Source organism: Melospiza melodia, chromosome Z (genome assembly GCF_035770615.1).
Source record: "Melospiza melodia melodia isolate bMelMel2 chromosome Z, bMelMel2.pri, whole genome shotgun sequence".
Taxonomy (NCBI): Eukaryota; Metazoa; Chordata; class Aves; order Passeriformes; family Passerellidae; genus Melospiza; species Melospiza melodia.
The window spans coordinates 56,736,804-56,757,525 of NC_086226.1; the positions used below are offsets into that span (position 1 = coordinate 56,736,804).

The window sequence follows — 20,722 nt, forward strand, 5'->3', positions numbered from 1 at the left end:
TGGTTACAAGAAGAGGACAAAAGGCTGAGGGAGTTTTTCACTTGTGAGTAATGCTCTGGTAGCTTACATTAGTAACACGTATCCTAAAAGTTGGATGAATTTTCTGAGGTGAATTGTATAGGGTTGGTTGAGGATATCATACTTATTCATTAGAAAATAATTGTGTGTGCAGCATTTTATAAATCCTTCCTGTAAAGGGCTAACTCTTTAAGTGGCTACCAGCAGCTATAGACAGCAGGTTGTCAACAGAGAGTGGCCCTGCAAACATAAAGAGCTGTGAGGTAAGTGCAGCACAGCTGTCTTCTCTGGAGGTACACCAACAGAGCATGTCTTTGGGTACTGTAATTTGATTTTCCCTTCTTATTGTAGGTTCTGTGCTGTCTTTGCTCTAATTATAGAATCAGAAAAACAGAGAATCATAGATGCATAGATTTGCTGGATTTATCTCTAAGGATCATCTTTTCCAACCCCTTTCTCACAGGCAAGACATCTTCCACTTACTCAAAGCCCCATTTAACATAACCTTGAACACTTTCTGTGATGGAATATCCATTACCACTCTGGGCAATGTGTTTCAGTACCTCATGACCCTCACTAAAAAAAAAAAAAATCATGCTCATGTACAATCTAAATCTGCCTTCTTTCAGTTTGACACTGTTTTCCCTTGTCCTGTCACTGCAGACCATGATAGGAAGTCTCCTTCCGTCTTTCTCATAAAGCCCCTTAAAATACTAAAATGCTGTAACATATTCTTTCTAGAGTGTTGTCCAGGCTGAACAGTCCCAACTCTCTCAGCCTGTTTTCATAAGAGAGGTGCTTCACTCCTGTGACCATCTTTGTGGCCTCCTCTAGACCCATTCTAACATATTTTCCTCTGCTGGGGCTCCAGAGCTGGATGCAGTGCTCCAGGTAGGCTCGCACTAGAATGAAGAGAGTGGCAGAATCCCCTCTGTTGCACTGCTGATCATGCTGCTTTTGGTGCAGCTGACTTTCTGGATTACAAATGCACATTACTGACTCATATCCATTTTTCTATCCTCCAATACCCCCAGATTCTTCTTGGCACGGCCTCAAGCACATCCCCCAGCCTGTATATGGGGGTTGCCTTGACACACAGGGCCATTCTCAGAATGATGGGATTCTCATCTGAAGGGGCATTCAAGTCAGACCCATAAATACAAAGGCCATTCAAAAAGCTATCTATATTTTGACATAAATTGTAATGGATATGAGTACTTCTCATCAGCCTGAAACTTCAGAACTCCATAACCAGTCCTGCATGTAGGCTAAGTCTGTTTGACCCAAACTGAGTTGTCTTCATGCAAGAAGAGAGTGGCTGCAGTTTTTATCATATGGTAATATTTTACATGAGTATAGAGAAACTCACACAATGCTCTGACTTAGGGTCCAGACCCACCTGCAAAGTAACTTCTATGGAGCAGTGACTGCAGGTCATGTGTAGTTAACATGCACATGGGTTGGCTGACACCAGCAGTCATGCCTGGGTGAGGCTCCATGTGTAACCTAGAATGGTGAGAGATGAGTTCCAAGCAATAAAAGCTGTAATCAACATTAGGCCATCAGCCAAATCTCCTCAAAACTCTTTATTTTATGACATTACCTGTCTTTAATTTCTCTTCCCAAAGTTATCTTGCCCCTCCAAACTCTTGAGGTGAGAATCCAGTCACATGAATAGTGATTCTCTTGACATGTAGTATATTTTACCACATCTCTGGCATCTTTCCTGGACCAGCGCTGAATGCTTTTATTTTTCAGATCTGTTTCTTAAAAGAAATTATCTATGTATTTCAGTTCCAGCTGAAGCACTGGGCTACTGTGCTGCATAGTGGATCATGTTATCTGTGTACAGCAACTGGACCTTGACTTTGTACCCAACACAGGTAACATGGCTCTTTCCTGACCCCTGGCTCTGGCCCATCTTTCCACTGCCCCTCCACTGTTTCTGTACTGTTTACACAGTGAGCTCTATGTGCCTGGGATTATCTTTCACATTGCTTGAGTATAGGATCAAAGTCTGAGGTAGCCTGTCGGCTTTTCTAGAGTGCAAAGCAGCTCAGCTGAAATTAATTTACACTAAACACAGAACGCTGGAGGTGAACTTGGTATTGTATGGTGGATTTATTTTACTGCTGGGCACTTCAGGCACCTCAGAACTGGCCAATACATCCATTTCCTCTCTAACGAATGCGGCTAGAAGCCCAAAGAGGCATAGCTGTGCAGATGTGAAGTGGCTGCGTAATAGGAAGCACCAAACTTTTGGGTGTCACGTTGAACACAGCCTGCTGGGTGACGCTGCATTGGTCTGCAGGACCATCTCCCATTTGCCTGACCTGGGACAATTGTTCAAAATCAAAATCTGTCTGCAGTGACGGTGTTATGCTTATTTGCTCCTTAATTAGAGACCTACAGAGAGGAGATCCTTGGTTAAGCAGAAAGGATTCCTGAGTGAACAACTGTATTTAAGCTATCTCAGCTTGAGCTAAGCTGCTAAGAAGTCTGTTAAGTTACTGACAGAGTCATTCTTCACAGCTGTCAGCCTGTATCCATACACTAGGAGGATCATTAATATGACTAAAATGGAGCATCTGTCACTCTTGTGCTAACATGGAGCATACTTACCATAAATTCTATGTAAAGGGAGCTGGGTGATGAATATTTGGTGTTTGCTTCAGAGAACGGTAAAGCTTTACTACATTTAGCTTTTGTCACTGTTGCAAGCTTTTCCAAAATGTTCTGTATCATGCATTTGTAATGAGAAAGTGACATGCATTTTCTTGCTACTCAGTGTCAGGATGAAGCAAAGGAGTGGCAAAATAATGAAAGCTAGGAAGACAAGCAAGTATCTACCACATTTTAATTGCAAAGCTATTAAAATCAGGTTGGCATAAGTCAAAATCTCTTGCTGTTACACTGTTACACTCAAAAACAATGTGAAAATCTGGATAGAAAAAAAAGAAATCAAAATACATGAAGTGTGTACTCAAGAAGCTATTTTATAAACATTTAAGTTAAAACTGTTTAGTTGAATAATGCACTGCTCTGAAACTGCATATTGGAGGAAAATTGTCTGAAGAGTACCTAAGCATCCTCTCTAGCTATAATGAGTTTATAAAACCCAGCTGATTTTATCAGGTTTTAGTTGATGACTTTTCCAGTCCTACAGAAATGTTTCTCTAGTCCTTTTTATAATGCCGTGGCTTATTTCCGAGTCTCACAGATATTGCAGTGGTTTGGGGTTTTTTGTTTTGTTTTGGTTTTTCCTCCTTTTAATTTCTCTTGTGACCTTCAAAGTAGAGAAAAGATTAATATTTTTGTTTTGAAATTGCCAGAACCACTTTTATCCTGGAGTCTTCTCCAGCTTCTGCTAAGATTGTTACTTGACACTTAGATTTAAATTTTCATGCTTTCACACTCTTTAGTTTTGCTCATTAACTCTAGATTATATTTATTTCCTCAATATGTATTATGTTTTGTGTGGTAGTTTACAAAAATTTTCAGTAGATTACCCCTGCATTACCCTGGTGAATTTTGATCAAAACACATTATTACTATTCATATAAATGAAGGTTACATGGCCCAAAGTCCTGAATCTAGCACTGTGGAAACTGAGTCTGAAATAATTAATCTAAACACTGTAGGTGGAATTATAAAGCTCAAAGGAAAGTGGCTTAATTCTGGAAACATATTTTCAGAACTCCTCTTGGCTTTGAGCTGGAATAGATGTGTTCTGTGAAAAATAAGTTCCCTTTTGTCATTTTAAAGAGGTGATTTTAGGGTGTTCTAGCTTGATAGGGACTTATTCCAGAGCATTCTTAAGTGACCATGTAACCATGCATGAGCAATGAGGAACTGGCATGGAAGTCACTTCCTGGCACATTTTCTTCCCAGCTCTCTATGGTTTTTCCTCATTCTGATTTACTTTATGAGAGGAATAGTAAGATGGATCTAAACTATGTGAGAAGCAAACAAAAGCTTATTCCAGGGCTATGGCTTTAATTTTTAAAATATGCCAACTCTGACTCCCTCTTTTGTACCTCCCTGTTTGTGCCATAACTTACAATGAATGAGGGACTGGAAAATGTTTCCCATAGATCAGTTCAAGCTCTAATTTTGGCCAAACTGATATAAACCCCCAAACTGTTTAATGATGGCATTGGATTAGATCTTCAGTAAGCACCAGGCATTGACAGGCGATGGGGGATTTGAAACTTCTTAACTGACATTTTCAAAGAAATCTACTTTTTACTAGAGCCCAATATTAAGTTATGGTGCTATCTGGTGATTGTTTTCTTAGGCCCAGCTTTACTTTAATTATGCTATGATCCTTCATATTCACAGTTGGTGTTACTCTTAGAATAGCTTAAGAATAAAAATAAACCAAAGAACATGGACTTAGCGGCTTTTTTCTGGTGTTTGGCAAACTCTGCTCTTAAGTTTGGGGACATACCTGCTGACACCTTGATTTCTGAATTAGTGCTCCAAGGTTATAATTTTTTCATGATTTTATTATTTCTTCAGGCTTTCTAAGCATTATTTACATGTTCAAATTCACATAAATTCTGTTTGGCCTTGCCATCCACAAAAGTGGATTTAAAAGGTGATAGATAAAGAAGGAAAAAAATAACTCTTCAAATATTTTATTTAAGAAGAGCGGATTTTCTACATATTTTAAAACTCCAAGCCCTTCTATTGTTCTCTTCTTGCCTCACTGACAATTCAAATCTTCTTTGCTTTGAAGCAATATGAACTACCAGAGTGGTAATGAAAAAGTCTTATAGAAAGGGACTAAAACGTTAAGTGATTCAAGGAAGAGTTTTTTAGTGTCCTCAAAACAACCCCTCTTGCAGTACATTACCCTAATCATTTGGTGGCAACAAAGCAGTCACCTTAAAAAGGAAGTGATTTGATTATGCTGGCCGACTGAAAATCTTTCATATTGTTGGAAGAAATGTTACGTTTCCTAATGAAGCATTAGGAAGGGGACAAGAAACATTTTTGACTAATGACAAATGTGGCAGAGGAAAACGGCTAAATTCTGAAAGTATGGGTCTTTAAGGAATAAATATTGGGTCTTAGAAGGAAAAGGTGCTAAAGAAAAAACCTGCTTGTCTCTCATGAAGACAGAGAGCTGTGAGAGTGCACCAAGCTACTCTGTGAAACAAAGATATCAATCCGCCTCTAGACAAGCCAGATCAGGTACCAGATCAGTGTCAGAGCCCAAAGTTATTCTACCAATGCTGGTATAGTGTCTCAAGTTAGCTACTATGCGTTAACCAAGTTAATGTGGGTTAATCAGGCGGCTCTTGTAGTTGTCTCACAGAAGCTGCTTATCAAAACATGTATGGTAACAAGTTAACAGGTGACTTCTAAGGTGGCAGCTAGGATCTATAGCTCCCACCAGTCTGGGCTTTACTAGAGGGATGTGGTGGCATTGTACATGTCCTATATTCCTTAGTTTGAACTGGGCTGTGTGTGTAAAAAATTAAAATCTCTACTATTCATTAAACCATCTAAATTTATTATATTACAGTCAGTTTATACAGAAACCTAAAATATTGAGGAAATGTTTTGCAGAGCACAACTGTGTAACTAAACTCTTTTCCCAGGTATCTACATCTCAGTGAACCATGATTGATTAGGGTTAAATACTTCAGAGTACTACATTCTCCATTTATCAAATGAAGGGACAGATGTGCAGTCTTGAAAGCAACAATTGACATTTCACATATGAAACTTCAAACAATGACAGCTAATTAATTATAGCTCATTTAAGCTACAGAGTAAAACTGACTTCAGCTTTTACATCATGCTTTCCTACAAAACAGGTTTGTTTTCCCCCAAATGTGTAATGAGTGTGGGCTCTTCAGCTGGATGAGTCTTCAGATTGGGTCCTCAACATCTTTATCCGTTTTTCCAGCCTCTCCATCCATTCATTTCTGAGCCTAGGGACAGAAATATGGATCAGCTTGTCCTCATAATTTTACATGGAATGGATTTTATACTCTTCATCCTTTCCACTGATGATATTCTTTGGTCTTCTTTCCCAATTGTCATGCAAATTTTCCTGCCGCTTTAGATCTCTTTGCTGAATGGTACTTCAGGACAAGCTCTTAAATCCCAGTGAGAGATCACCTGTGCTTTGTGGTTCATCTCCATCTCCAGCGTGCCCTCTCTCGAGTGCCAGAGTGATTTGTCACCTGCACTGGAGATTGCCTGCTGCCACCTGCTGGGTCACATCACCCCGCACTTCCCCAGCCTCCCTCCCTGGGTCACATCACCCCGCACATCCCCAGCCTTGGAGACACTGCACTTCTTGAAGCTTCTGTCAGACACATCTTGGAGCTTCTCTTAGGCACATAACAGGTGGCTTTCAGTATTATGCGGCCCTTTATTTTCTTTTTGATAATATCTAGGTACCACAAAAAAACTTAAAGAGAAAGGAGATTAATTTCCCAGTTGAGGAGCTGCAACATTGAGATGAGATTAGTCACAAATGGATAAAACATGCTGGAGACCTATTCTAATGTTCCTTCATCCAGGGTCAGTAATGTAAGGCTGTCCTTGCTCTAATTTTTCAAGTATCAGTGCAAAGACAGCTATGAGGAAGGCTTTGGGAAATTGCTTTCTTGCTAGATGAGTTCAAGCCAAAATACAATAAATACCAAAAGTATACATCTTTGCATATGCCTTCAACTAATGGAGAATTGATGTGAAGTAAAACTGTGCTGTTCTTGCTGCAGACTACTCTTTCTTGCAGTGACTGATCAAGGGGAATGTGGCTGAATAAGGTCGATATGGCTATGAATGGTGGTTGCCTCAGTCAGTATGCTTGGATCATCCGCTTTATAGCGGATTTACCATATACAAATTAAACAATCTTAAATAATTCAAACTATTTGCTTGTGAAAGAAGACTACAGAGTAAGAATATGGGCCAGGTACACATCTGTGCTAGCTTCACTCTGAACAGAAGCCTTTATGTTCAAGACAAGTCTGCACTGTTAAATATTGTTCTGGTAATTTCAGAAAGTTCTATGTTTTGGACTCATTATGGAACCAGAGTGAATTATTCTCCTATCCTATGATGTCATAGCTTAAACACGTTAGCATTACATCCTAATTTGGGAAGCTTTATTATTTTCCATAAATCTAAATTACCTTCGGACTTCATTGCATGACTTAAGTATTGGTATTACTTTTGAAAGAAAAATAATTACAGTGCAAACTCAAGTAAGCTTTCTGGGTGCAGATTACCCACTTTGTCAGAGCACTTCTTCGCTGACGTTCCTTTTCACTTTGCAGATACTGAGTTTGTTGTTCGATGGTCTTTTCCCAGAAGTTCCTCAGGTCGCTGGTTTCACAGCCCCGCACTTCGTGACGCATATACTGGCTATTCATTTTCTCTAAAGGAAAAATTTGAAACAACTGTATGGTAAGTTACTGCTTCCTCATCCATTTTCATGGCTAAAGCAGATTCTTGATGTTTTGGATTTTCATCATTAGGGTCACACAGTCCCTTTTTTGGTAGGATCAGGATAACTATGGGCATGACTCATTATTTAAGCTTTTCTTTCCTAGCTCTGACACTTAAGGGTATGCTGTCTACAGTGATCTGAATTCTTACTTGTGTACTTAATATATCTCTCACATCCATCTGACTGTGACATTTATGTTCACAATCAGGACAGTGCTCTTGTATTCTGTAATTTAGCAATTAGGATACTTTTTACTATACTCACAAACAAATAAATTGCCATATTAATTGAGATTTTTTGGCCCCATTATTTTCATGTCTCTAAAATTTTAAAGTAACTATTGTTCTGATGATTTGCCTTTAATCATTCTGGCACTTAGCTTTATTTGGAAATGTAGAAAATTTATATATATAAAAGTAGACACATAATTGCATAAGATGATGACTTGCAAAACCCACCTTGTTTACTAATTATTTCTTCAAATAGATTCAAATTCATTGAATATATTCTTGTATCTGCGGTGATTCTGCACTTTCAGCTTTGGTTAATGTCATCTTAAAATAAATTCTGGAGTGAATCTTATCCTAGGGAAAGAATATTTGCCTCAAGATGACTCTTTGTGGGCTAACAGTAAATTCCCTGTATGCCACATTGCAGCCAGAAAATTGTGTCTTTACTTTCAAAACTTCATTAAATATGAAATTAGTATATTCATGCTGTCTTTCAAATTGCTATGTGTTTTTGCATGAACATGCCATTATAATATTTTCCAGATAATTTAATTTTTTTAAAAAGTATTTAGGGCCCTCTCATCCATTGTTTGAATTCATGGAAATAATTTGCAATTTATTTTAATCAGAGCCATAGAGAGATAGTAAACAAGGCCCTCAAGACCAGCTTGGAAAAGCTGGAAGAAACTGCTGCCATTCCCCTGCCAGGCATCATAAGAAAACACAAAACTGGGAACAGAAAACTGGGAACTCTTCTTTACATAATTGGCTGTTTTGTGAAAAATTGACAGACACATTATAGAGACACTGTAAGCAGAGGCCCTTTTGAAGAGGAACCCCCTTTTTGCTGGGATTTCCCTGTAACTCCCCTGTGGTTCCCTGTAAAGCCTTCACATGCCAGCTCATGGCCTCCAAATAACAGAAGCACAATGCTTGAGCCCAACTCTTGCAGAAAAGAATTATGGAGAGTATTTTCTGGTCCTGAACAAATTATAGCTGGATGTATAATTGTTGACATTAGTCTGTAATGTGAATTGCAAGTATTGCTGTGCTAGGGGATAACCAATTTCAGGTCAAAAAGTTCACTTAATTCATGCGCATGTTTTCATAAAATTTATGTATTCTATAAATATACACATATATATCTATGCTAACCCAAATATTTCTTCCCAGGTGGCATTTACTAGCCTTTTAAACTTTTTGTGTACGAGGAGTAATCTTCAAAGGTATGAGAAAGATATGGTAAAAGCCATCTAAGTAAAACTAATGGACTTTCCACTCTAGAAGTTAATCTCTAAGAATAACTCATTCTGAAGTGCAGGAAGAAAAATTCCCCTATATACCTGGGGCTCCAACATAAACTGCCAGGAAAAAATGTCTTCAGGTTTCTTTATCAGAAGAGATAGCAAATCATAATAACTTCATCCTTCTGAACTATTATGAATTCCTGTCTAATATACTGTGGATGCATCTTTTATATATATATATATATGAGGGTAAATATCACTCCTGAATAAGGCAAAATTATGGAACTCATTTTTACGAGGTGTAATTGAGCCCTAGCATATACTTTCAGAATATACATATCCCTTACTGGTTTTTAATGTTATGCCTCCTGGTATGATTGGACATGTTCTTCGTACTGGGTTTAATGCATTTTGTAGATGTGTCTTTGTAACACCTGCCCCCACAGCAGAAAAAATCACAAGGAAAAAATTTAAAGCCACTAAAAGAGATATCCAGAAGTAGTTTCCATTGCTATTTGCTTTACATCTGGTGCTGGCAGTATTTAGAAGAATGTTAGAACTCTGTTGAGACTATAAAGTGTGTGTAATGCTATCCATTATAGATTTGGGGGCTTCTTTTTCCTTCTTTTTTTCTTTTTTCCCTTTTCTTTTTTTTTTTTTTTTTTTTTAGGTGTGTGAGGTGGGGCAGGACAGGAATTAGTACTTTTCTCTGTTTGTGATCTGTGATATTTTCTCTGTGTGTGTTTGATCAGGCACACCATTGTCCAAGTCATTTTTTCCTAACCTTTTATACTGTCTTAACATATGGCTATCTTGGTGCCAAATTTTCTCTTCCTCAGTTCTTAATATTTGTTTTCATTTCCCCTATGGCTAGAGAACTCTCAAATATGTACAAGTAGGATCAAAGTTACTGAACACATCAGAATTTCTGCATCATTACTAATACTTGTATGTCATTGATAAATGCAGTATGTAAATATGGAAGCATTTACTTCTCTGAACTGTAGAATCACCTTATCCCAAATTACCTTATATTTTGAATTCATCTGTTTGAGCCTGTTCATGGTGACTGTAGGAACTGCCCAATACCCCCACTGAAATAACTCACATGGTTTCTTTTACCTTTATGTATCACGTGCACAGATGTTTGAATTGACCTCTGTCCTGCTATCCATTTTATAAACCATAAACTTTCAGTGCATGTGAGCAGTCAGGGATATCAGACCTAGTCTATCACTATTTCTCCAGCTCTCATATTTTTCTCTCCTACTTCAGCTGTTTTCAGAGGAGCGTAACAGGGCTTAAGCCTGTATCATGACTTTGCAGCAGCAGTTATCACCTGGAAACAGTTTATTTTCATGCCTTGAAGCCTCATTCAGATTAGTTAGGATAAGGGGCCTCATTTAACAGGGAAAGAGAAGAATGGAAAAGATTTCAGGGAAGCAGCCTCCAAAGCAACCTGGACAAATAACCTCTGTATGATGCAACAGGTGAGCAGAAACATGCTATTAAAGCACACAGGCAGCTGTGATGCACTTTTATAGACCTTGAATTTAGTTCTGACTTTAACTGTCCTGCCACAGCTAGGACTAAATATTTTTAAGCCTCTAGTGACAATCCTTCAAGAGAACAATAATGAGAGGCTCTTTCTGGTAATCTTCTCTGACAGGCATGGTTGCAAGCCAATGGACAAATGTAGGCACTCTCAAATGAAAGGAATAACATGATAACCTCTAGGAAGGCTTTATCCAACACATGATAACGATGACTGCTTATTTTTAGATTTAATAATTTTAGAGGAATTTGGTATTATCTGGCCCCAATTTGCTAAAGGAGGTCTTTCAAAGTTAGGGAAGCTGTGACACTAGTACTATTAGCTGGAACTCAGAAATTATATTGGTTGAACAAAAGAGGGATGTCAAATCAATTTGATATGACATCTCGACTTCTATGTAAAAGAAAAATCAATAGTTTGAGGCTAAAATTCACTGATTCTGAGAGAAAATACTACCACCACCAGAAACACTTTTTCACGTAGAGAATTGGAAGTCAAAAGTTTCTTAGGCAGAAGAAAGAATGTAAAGAAAAGTGTGGAATTTCTTCCTCAAGTAGAACACATTGCTATATGAAATGTAGTTTTAAAATTTATAAAACTTTTAATGAGTCGGGAGAGCTATTTTTCCTCCTTCTTGTGTTTCTTACAAAGCACAGTCAGTCAGAGTTTTCAGGGTCTTATGCATTTCACTAGAAATAATACAATATTTTATTGTTGTGACTTTACTTGGACCCTGCTTTGTGACTATGGTTATTATATATTCATTGAATTATAAAAATTGAATTATATATATAGGAGAGAATACCATCTATGCCAATGGTACTGTTTGATGTAAAACCAGTCAGAATTCTGTTTTGATTTTGGAAAAGAAGACTAGTGATCATATTCATGATTCTCCTTTTTTTCCTTGGGTCTAGGATATGTCATTTATCTTCTGCTTCTGCAGCTCGTAGTAATTCACATCTCAAAGGGTTGACTTTGATATCCTGCCTAAGGAAACATGCTGGTTTCAAGTCTAACTTGAGTCTCCAGACTCTGGTTAAAACTCTTCAGAGGCAGGAGAGAGCACTTTAGTATAATGCCCTGTACCCTTTGGTTTGTGTGGCATGTTGTACAGCGCAGTTTCTCTCATGAGTGCCACTCGTGAGCAGCTTGTGGGAGAGGTTTCCCACAGCTTGCTCTCCCAGTTTCCTCTTCCTTTCTGCCTTGTTTATGAGCAGTTTTGGGAGGACATTATCTGGAGCAGCAGCCTGAGGATGGGGAAGGCTGCTATGGTCTTCTGGTGCACACAAGTCCCTAATTGTCCCAGCGTCTTCCAAAAATTGCTAGTGTATCTCATCAGTGAAGGTGTGTGACTTTCCATGTGTACTGTGCAATCTTATTTCCATTTGCAGTTCAGCATTACTACCAATCTGTGCTTTTTCCTTTGCAAACAGTATTGTCTGGAGTTTGCTATGAAATGAGGGCATTCTAGGTAAGTTATTTATTCTGCCACCAGTATTTCATAATTTGGCAGAGTTTGAAATACATGCTCTTACCAGAGTGTGTTCAGTGAGGGAGTTATTCGTTATTCTCTGGGTATAAATTTCAATCAATTTAATTAGATTTCTCCACATACTGGGAATTTTCTGTGTGTGAAAATGACAAGCATACTGACAGATGACTGAGCAATACTAGTAGGAGTTACAGGTGTGCACCTAGCAAATTATTTCTAGCAGATACATTAAGCAGTTTTAATATTTGACAATGTTTTCACTCAAGTACTATGTAGCAATCTCTATTCAACCATTATCCTTTCTCCTAATTCCTACAATCCTTTATTGCTTTTCTGTGAGAAGTGATGGATCTGAGTCTATTTTTTCTAATAAGGTGAATAGTTATTCTTCAAATGCTTTTCAATTGTAGAAAATTTGGACAAACAAACATATTAAGACAAGGCTTTGCAGTAGCTACATGTATTTTGCATCTCATACTGCTATGGTGTCAACATCAATGCCTTTGAATGCCATGCACTATATTTTATTCTGTCCTTCTCATCTGATGGGCTTCAGTTCTTTTCATCTGCTTTCACTTTTTTCTGGATATCAGACATCTGAACAATGGAATTATCAAACTGGAGGGAACTGATTCTGTGCCTTGATTTTCTGTACTAGAGGGTTCAGCAGTCCTCTGGCTGAGGACTAAAATTCTTAAAACTTTTTGAACAAAACATTTGAGGAATCAATACTTTCATTTTCCTCCAGGTAACCCATTCATTTATTACTATCCTAGTTCTGCTCCCATGCCTGTTTTTTTATATTTTTCTACTTGCTGCCTTCCATTCTGCACTGCCTCTTCTCCCTCAGCCTGCAGCCGAGGGATTCTGTGAAAGATCCCTTTGATTTTCCCCTCTCTGGCATCATGTCTATTGAGTTTCTCATCACATCCTTTTCACCTCCCATGCCAGCCCTCCTGCATAACCTGACTGACTTGGACCTGTGCTTTCAAACACCTTTCTGGCTGGTTTCCTCACCTCTGCTGTTCCATCTGGAAAAATCTCTTTCCACTTCTTGCTGGAGCTGCATTTGACAGAGTGATAGAGTAAGCTGAGTTGGTAGGGACACACAAGGATCATCAAGTCCAGCTCCCAACCCTGCACAGCACCAGCCCCAAGAGTCACACCATGTGCCTGAGAGGACTCTCTTGAATTCTTCTCGAACTCTGTCAGGCTGGTGCTGTGACCACTTCCCTGGGGATCCTCTTCCAGTCCCCAGGCATCCTCTGCATGAAGAACCTTTTCCTGATATCCGATTTAGACTTCCCCTGGCACAGCTTCATACCATTCTCTTGTGTCCTGTCACGGGTCACAAGAGTGAAGAGATCCGTGTCTGTCCCTCCTTCTCCCCTCATGAGGAAGTTGTAACTGCATTGAGTTCTGTCCTCAGTCTCCTCCAGACTGAACAAATGATGTGACCTCAGCTGCTCCTCATAAGGCTTCTCCTTCAGACCCTTCACCATCCTTGTTGCCCACCTTTGGATGCTCTTTGATAATTTAATGTCTTTTTCACATTTTGATGCCCAAAACTGCACCCATGCAGGTATTACTAAATGATCCCTGGATAATCTTTTCTTCACCCCTCTGCTGCCCAGGTTTTTCTACTCCCTGCACCTGGCTCCCTGTGGGGGCTGCCTGCGTTCCCATGCATCCTGCCACCAGCACACACAAACAGGGCTGTGGTGGCAGTTGCATAGAGGTGAGCAATAAGCAAACAGGTATTCAAAAGTGATAGTCCAAGTGCCTTTCCTGAGCTTTCTATATATTCATTTGACTTTTATTGACTTCTAATTTTCAGTATCTAAGGCATATTTAAAGTGGCTGTGGTTTGCTCAGGAGATCAAATGTTGTTTCTGATCATTAGACTTTCCCCACTGCTGGATATATTTGAAGCCTGATCCTATGAACTACTGAATTCATAATATCAAGCATATAGAATAAATTAATATTTATTGGTCAAGGATCTTGAATGCACTTTGCTTTGTTGTTTGATTTTTGATTACAGGAAGACTCAGTGTAGGATCAAAGAAGATAAATTTTGCCCAGGGCTCATGTCCTTTATTAGATCATCCAGTTCAGAGAAAACATGCAAGAGAAATCTTTCCTGATTCATGTGAAGGTGCCTACCATTGAATTAAAATGCCTCGAGGCAGCAGATCACAGTTAAAAAGCCTTTGAGAGATGAGTGAGAGAGAAAGAGAGTGTATGTGTGTGTGTGTGTGTGTGTGTGTGTGTGTGTGTGTAACCTTGGCTAGCATTAGCCCATCAGTTGAGAATGTACAGCCATATCTCTTGGTGTTTTATTCAGGATTGTGACATGGAAATTATCTGTAAATATTTCTTCTGTATCAATGCTACTCAGCTTCCTTAGAATTCTGCTAAACTGGGCACTCTTCCCTGGCATTTCCCTCACACTCTCATCTTTCCTAGAATATATTTTTGTGAGAATTAAAGTTAGAGAACAAATACATTTCTTGTTGACATTATTAGGGAAAACTCACTACAAAAAACAAATACTTTCTTACCTTTGGAGCAGGACTCTTGCAAATAAATTCTCTGTGTGACACAAACGAGGAATATTACCACTGCAGCCGTGGCTTCTCCAGTGTCACAGAGCAGTAATGAAATGCATCCCTCGGTACTTTTTATTTGAAGTGTGGGTAACATAAATCCTTCATCATATCAAGGCTATTTTGAACAGAACCAACAGAGAGATAAGATCATTTAATGAACTTTGCAGCCCCCTGCCTGAGATGACCGTGAAACACAGGCCCCCTTGAGACCATGCATCCCTCCCACACTGGCAGATACCTCAAAGAGCATGACTTGGCAAGTGATGAGAATTTTCTTTAAAATGCCTGCTAGTGTTATCCATTTTAATAATCTTCCTATGAAGCTTGAAAAATTCCACACTAGCGTCTTAGCTGTAATGGAGGCTGAAATGGTGTGACAAATTGCACTCAGTTTTGTATTACAGGGTGACTTACAGAAGTATGCGCTACCTTGGTGTTGTTTAATCTAAGGATGTGTGCTTGATTATGACCTATCACAAAATCTGTTCTCTTCAAGGCAATTGTCATAGGAATTGTCTGTATATTTAGCATTAGCTCACAAAATGCGTTAAAGCAGCAGTACTTTTACCATTTAGAGTTGTTGTAAGTCTATTACAGATGAATGCTTATATCATTACATTTCATTTTCTGAGGAAAAGGTTTTGTAGGTTTGGCTGATGACAGATGCATGCACTTATCTCAGTTTTCATTAAATCCATCTACATTGCTAATGTACCATATGTGATGATGGCTTAAGCAGTTCTTATACAACTGCTGATTATCTTAACCTTACCTTTCTTTGTTGTAATTTTTCAGACCCAAAGTAGCAAAAGCAGCAGCCATTAGATGGATGCTGCTGTAGTTCATATTTGCTTATTTACTTTTCTGCAGTTTCCTTTACAGCACAAAAAACCTGTGCAAAACCTAGGAGCTACAGCCTTTGTCTGTAAAGGAAAATTTCAGTTATTTCCAAAACCTGGTCAATAAATTTAACTCCAAAGAAACAGTACCTATTAGCTTTCTCCAGTGTGTCCAATTCCACCTCATATCCTATGAGAACACAGAAATCAACTTGTCCCTCCACACATGTGATAACAATGGTAATGTGGTCTCAAATCTTTAGGACCATTATACATATGTGGCATTGAAAAAAGGAAACAACAGCAACATATCATAGGTAAAACTGATTGCTCTATTTTTGGAAAAATAGCTCAAATTCTGGCTGGCTTTAGAAATCACAAACAAATACAATCTGCTTGGTGAATATTAAAATAATATGGTGTCATAAAAGGAAGCCCAGGCTTGATGAAGTGGCGCTGACCACCATGGTGCTGCAGACCAACAGAACTGCCTCCTTGCCATTTGACTCAGAGCTTGAGTAACATTTCCTGTTTGCTAAACACATCTTGTTAAATTTGCAATGAATTTGAAGGTTTGTTTGGTTTCTAATGTTATAATGTTGTCAATACCTTCCATAAACATTTGCAAAGATGGGATTTTGGGGGGGAACTGCAGTGTCCAGGCTTCAGACCAGAACATGTGTTTCTGGTCAGATATTCTCTAGAAGCATGGGCATTTGTGAAGTTTAGATGCCCTGTGCAAAGGACGGCCAAAATGTGATAAGGCACTGCACATGCTCTGGTCATCTGCAGTAGATTAGGTACATTGTTTATTATACTTGCTGATTGTATTTACGATGAACATTTCATCTGTGCATTCACAGTGACTTCTAGTGAAAGACAAATGGTGCATCCAGAAATCCTGGATGGAACTAGTACTCTGCTGGGCTACCCATATGTGAAAACAGTTCAGGTGACAGGTGATTGGAAAAACATGGTTCACTCTCAAAAGCGGGGCAGCCTTTATACACAGTCCGAAAACTATTCAGGCTGTTTGTGCACCTCAGCCCTTGTTTACTTCATAAGCATATCTCACAGCTGCTTACCAGAAACTTCTTGGATAACAGCTCTCATCTCTAGTATGCAAAAGTTCTTGCAAGCACCTGCTTAATATCCTTAGCAGAGACCACAGAAGAATCTGCAAAATAATGGATGGAATGTAGACCTTTGGCGTTTGAGGTGTTACTTATCTGCAGGAATCAAATCCTGTCTTAATGTGTGCTGTTGTTCATGTGTGGGAGAGTTGGAAATAAAAGTAGCAGTCAGCTCTTACTCTTACACAAGTAATCCTGGTACATTTAGTCTGTATTTTGTCACCCAAGACACGTCACTCTATGGGTATTCTCAGACCTGATGCTAAAGGAGAGGGCGTGAAAGGAAAAGATATTTCACAGAATCTTGCAGATTAAGAAGATTTCTCTTTAATGTTAGAGGAAAAAAAAATCAGGAGAAGTAAGTTTTTTAAGGATAGACTGTACCATGTTCTTGGGGTAACTTCCTTTGGTATTCACTGTGCACCTGGTATTCACATCCTCCTTGTTCTGGATTGATGCAGTGGCAGCTGAAAAATTGCGAGGAGGGATTTCTGTCACTATTGGACTATGTCCTCATTGGTCCAGGTGGAGTACAGGTCACAGAAACTTTAGCAACCCTCTTCAAACTTCACAAATTCTAGAATGGAGCCAATTATTTAGATGGAAATTAGGAGTCTGATCAGTTTAGGTGTCTTTCTGTAGTGGCTAGACCCTGTATGGATTCCAGACACTCATTAAAGCCTCTTTATCACTCTCCTTCACAAAAGGACAGGGGAAACAAAATATAATGAAGGTTCATGAGCTGAGATAAAGACTGGGCTCTTGAAGAGCTCACTCATCAAATAGCATCACAGGTAAAACAAACTCGAATAGGGGATATTAATTGTATATATTACCCACAAAATCAGAGCAGGATAATGAGAAGTAACATAAATCTTAAAACCACCTTTCCCTACTCCTCCCTTCTTCATGAACTCTACTTCTTCCCCTCCAGCAGCATGAGGAGATGGTGAATGGGGGCTACAGTCAGTTAATCACACGATTGTGTCCCTCTTCAGGGAGAGTAGTCCTTCCCCTGCCCCGGAGTGGGGTGCATACCACAGAAGAGAGTTCTCCACAGACTTCTCCAATGAGAGTTCCTTCCATGGGAAACTGTCCTCCACAGACTGCTCCAGCCTGGATCACACAGTGCAGTCTTGCAGGGACAGGCCACAGGGTCACAGATCCTACCAGAAAACCTGCTCCAGTCTGAGCTGCTCTCTCCACAGGTCTGCCAGGGGCCTGGGCCTGCAAGGGCCTCCCAAGGGTTCACAGCCTCCTCTCAGGCATTCACCTGCCCTGACATAGGTCTCCTTCCTTCATGGGCTGCAGGTGGATCTCAGCATCCCCATGGACCTCCATGGGCTGCAGGGACACAGCTGCCTCATCGTGGGCTACACCGGGGCCTGTAGGGGAATCTCAGCTCTGTTGTTTGGAGCAGCTTCTCCCTCTCTTTCTGCACTGACCTTGGTGTCTACAGGGCTGTTGTCTTCTCTGGCCACACTTAAATCTGCACAACAACTCCTTTTTCCATCAAATATGTTATTCCAGAGGAGTTATCACCATTTCTAATTGACCCAGACTTGGCCAGTGGCACATTTGTCTTTGAAGCTGCCAGGAATTGGCTCTACTGAATACAGAATTTCTCATAAAGTACCCTTGTGTCCCTTGCTGATACTAAAACCTGGCCACACAAACCCAACACTGTACCTTCCCAAGATAGCTGATTGTTAACTGATTTTCACGCTTCTGTAAATACTTGCAGTGTAAGTTTATTAAAATCTTCCTTGGAGGACCACCACTAGTCCTTTATCAGGTCTAGTAGCCCAGAGTGACAAAGCAGGCAGGATGATCATTGATGGACTGCCCTGCAGCCAATACCATGCTGGGGACACGAGGTTTCCATGTCCCCCTCTCCCACATGTGTTGGTTTGAACCAATGTTGTGTTGGCATCTCTGAGAGTGCATCTGGGGAAAACACACCTGCTTAAAAGGTTTTAGCTCTGCCTGCTGGGTAGGATACTGAGTGTTGGACTAAAAATTGTCATGACTGGATAACTAATTTCACTGAGGTTTACTCATTTTTCCTCTCTTGGGCAAAGACTTGGATTGGGTGGTTGGGACATTTTTAAATAACATTAAAAAAATCAGGATTAAGTAGGAACTGGAATTCCACTTCACATGGAATAAAATAATATCTTTCATCTAAACAGGCTTTTTCCTCTGAGTGCATTCTCAATGGTGCGCACATCGCATCATTCATGCCTATGACACACAATTGTTTTCTTTATAAATACCTCTTACAGGATAATCTCAAGGTCAGTAAAGTGGCAGAATGAAGAGCCTTCATGTTTTATTAGCTGAATGAAACTTCTTATTGGCACCAGTTACATGACACCTGAAAGATTTACAGAAGCTGCTTAGTGTTTATTGTAATCATGATATTGTCTTTGTGCAATCAGAAAAATTAGATATGTAAGATCCACTAGTAGCTTTTTGTAATGCTCTTATTAGTGGCCTATCTGAAGCTTTTCCATGCTTCTATTTTTTTCCCAGGATTGTAAAGTTTTCAAGCAGTTTAAATTGTATCAAGCTGATATTTAGACATTGGAGCTGCTAGATGCACAGATGCTCCCTATGGAAGTGTAATTAGCCTGACTCTGTGCACTGCAGGGGAGAAGTTTACTGCAAAAAAGGAAAAAGCTGCTAGCATCACCTGCTCTGCCCTAGTGTTTCTGTGTGTTTGACACTGCCTTCCAGTCCAAATGAAATTCTATGGTGACCTGTCCAGAAAGGCTTCTATGACGTGATGAATTTGCCTGCAATTTTGACATGGATGATTTTCCGTTTTATTATGACAGGTGAGTTAGGAAAAAAATTGTTCTAGACACCCTCAGGCATCAGTTTAATGAGCGCAGGAAAGAGATTTTTGATCCTCTGTTAAAATCAGCCAATGCAGATCCTGCTCCTGTGCATATATTGTTTGAGCTGGGGTTGAGGCATAAAAATTGCGGAGAGAAACAATATCTCAGTGGAGTAAACAGCATCTTAAGGGTTTTTAAAAATAGCATTTATAGTTCATATATAGCCAAATTTTCAGTGCTTCAGTTAGAAATAGTTGAATGGGTTGAACTGGAGCTGTTGGAGACAGCAAACTTACTGCTAACAAATTTATGAAGGTTCAGAGGGATTTTGCTGTTGCTATTAATTTCCATGTGATGATGTCAGATACTTCAATGATAGGGAAATAGAAATTTAGGGTGGTGTATTGATTGCATGAATTTTTATAATCTTTTCATCTCCCATAGAACTTAAATATTTGAGCACTCTGTACCTCTTATAGAGGGAAATGCTACTTCACCGTTTTCTCTATGGAAGCTCAAACCACCTTTGGATGAGTTTGAACTATTTTACTTGGGAAGAAGGTAAGGTAAGCTAAGGTAAGCTAAGGGGAAGGATGATAGAGGCCTTTAAAACTGATTTTCATGGTCGTGGATTAATCTGTGGTTGTAGTTCCTTCGTGAATACCTCAAGGATTGTGTTGCTGTACCCTTGCTGTGCACCAACTGAATCCCAATTTTAACTCAAACTTTACTTAGAACCAAGCACAGATGTACATACTTTGCTTCTACCAATGTGTCAGAGATCTGTGACTCAGGGCTTTACCATGTCAGTTAAACAAGATGATAAGCAGGCTGTCTTTTGCTGCTTCTTTTCTCCAGTCAAGACTGTATCCTCATTAAAAAAACAGACCAGACTTTATTCTGGCTGGCCTGAGAATTTGAGCATGAATGTGGGATCTGGGGTCTCATTCTGCCTTTTGTGCTCTTCCCGGAAAGAAATCTGGTTTAGCTCTTGCACTCAATCCAGCAATGCAATGTAATTCGGATATGACAGTCTGTCACCAACATGTTTCTTTAAAACACAGACCTAAAACGTCCATTAGCTGCCAGAAGTTGCCATTATAAAAGTCTCTTGCTAATACAGCCCTCATGGAGCAAGATTGCTGGCAAGATTACAAAGGCACAGGTATGTGTTAAGTAAAACCTAAATTGTGGCAGATTACACTGTAGCAGACTCAGGCAAGCCCAGCCCTGCAGAAGTTTCTTTAGTCAACCAGCGTGGAGACACCGAGCT

General features: G+C 39.5%; 1 protein-coding gene across 1 annotated transcript; it reads right to left on the reverse strand.

Moving 5' to 3' along the window:
• Positions 1-5,830: 5,830 nt before the first annotated feature.
• Positions 5,831-14,658, reverse strand: LOC134432419 (protein FAM240B-like). The gene is made up of 3 exons (XM_063181104.1): positions 14,587-14,658; positions 7,279-7,423; positions 5,831-5,963 (listed from the first exon to the last, which is right to left on the reverse strand). Exons 2-3 carry the CDS (start codon positions 7,416-7,418, stop codon positions 5,885-5,887), a joined length of 219 nt encoding a protein of 72 aa, XP_063037174.1. The 5' UTR covers positions 7,419-7,423; positions 14,587-14,658; the 3' UTR covers positions 5,831-5,884.
• Between the last annotated feature and the right edge of the window lie 6,064 nt (positions 14,659-20,722).

Coding starts and splice junctions, on each gene's coding strand:
- LOC134432419 (XM_063181104.1), bottom strand. CDS start 7,418: ATGAATAGCCAGTATATGCGTCACGAAGTGCGGGGCTGTGAAACCAGC. Junction 5,964..7,278: donor CGAAGAAGTGCTCTGACAAA/GTGGGTAATCTG, acceptor TTCTGTCCCTAG/GCTCAGAAATGAATGGATGG.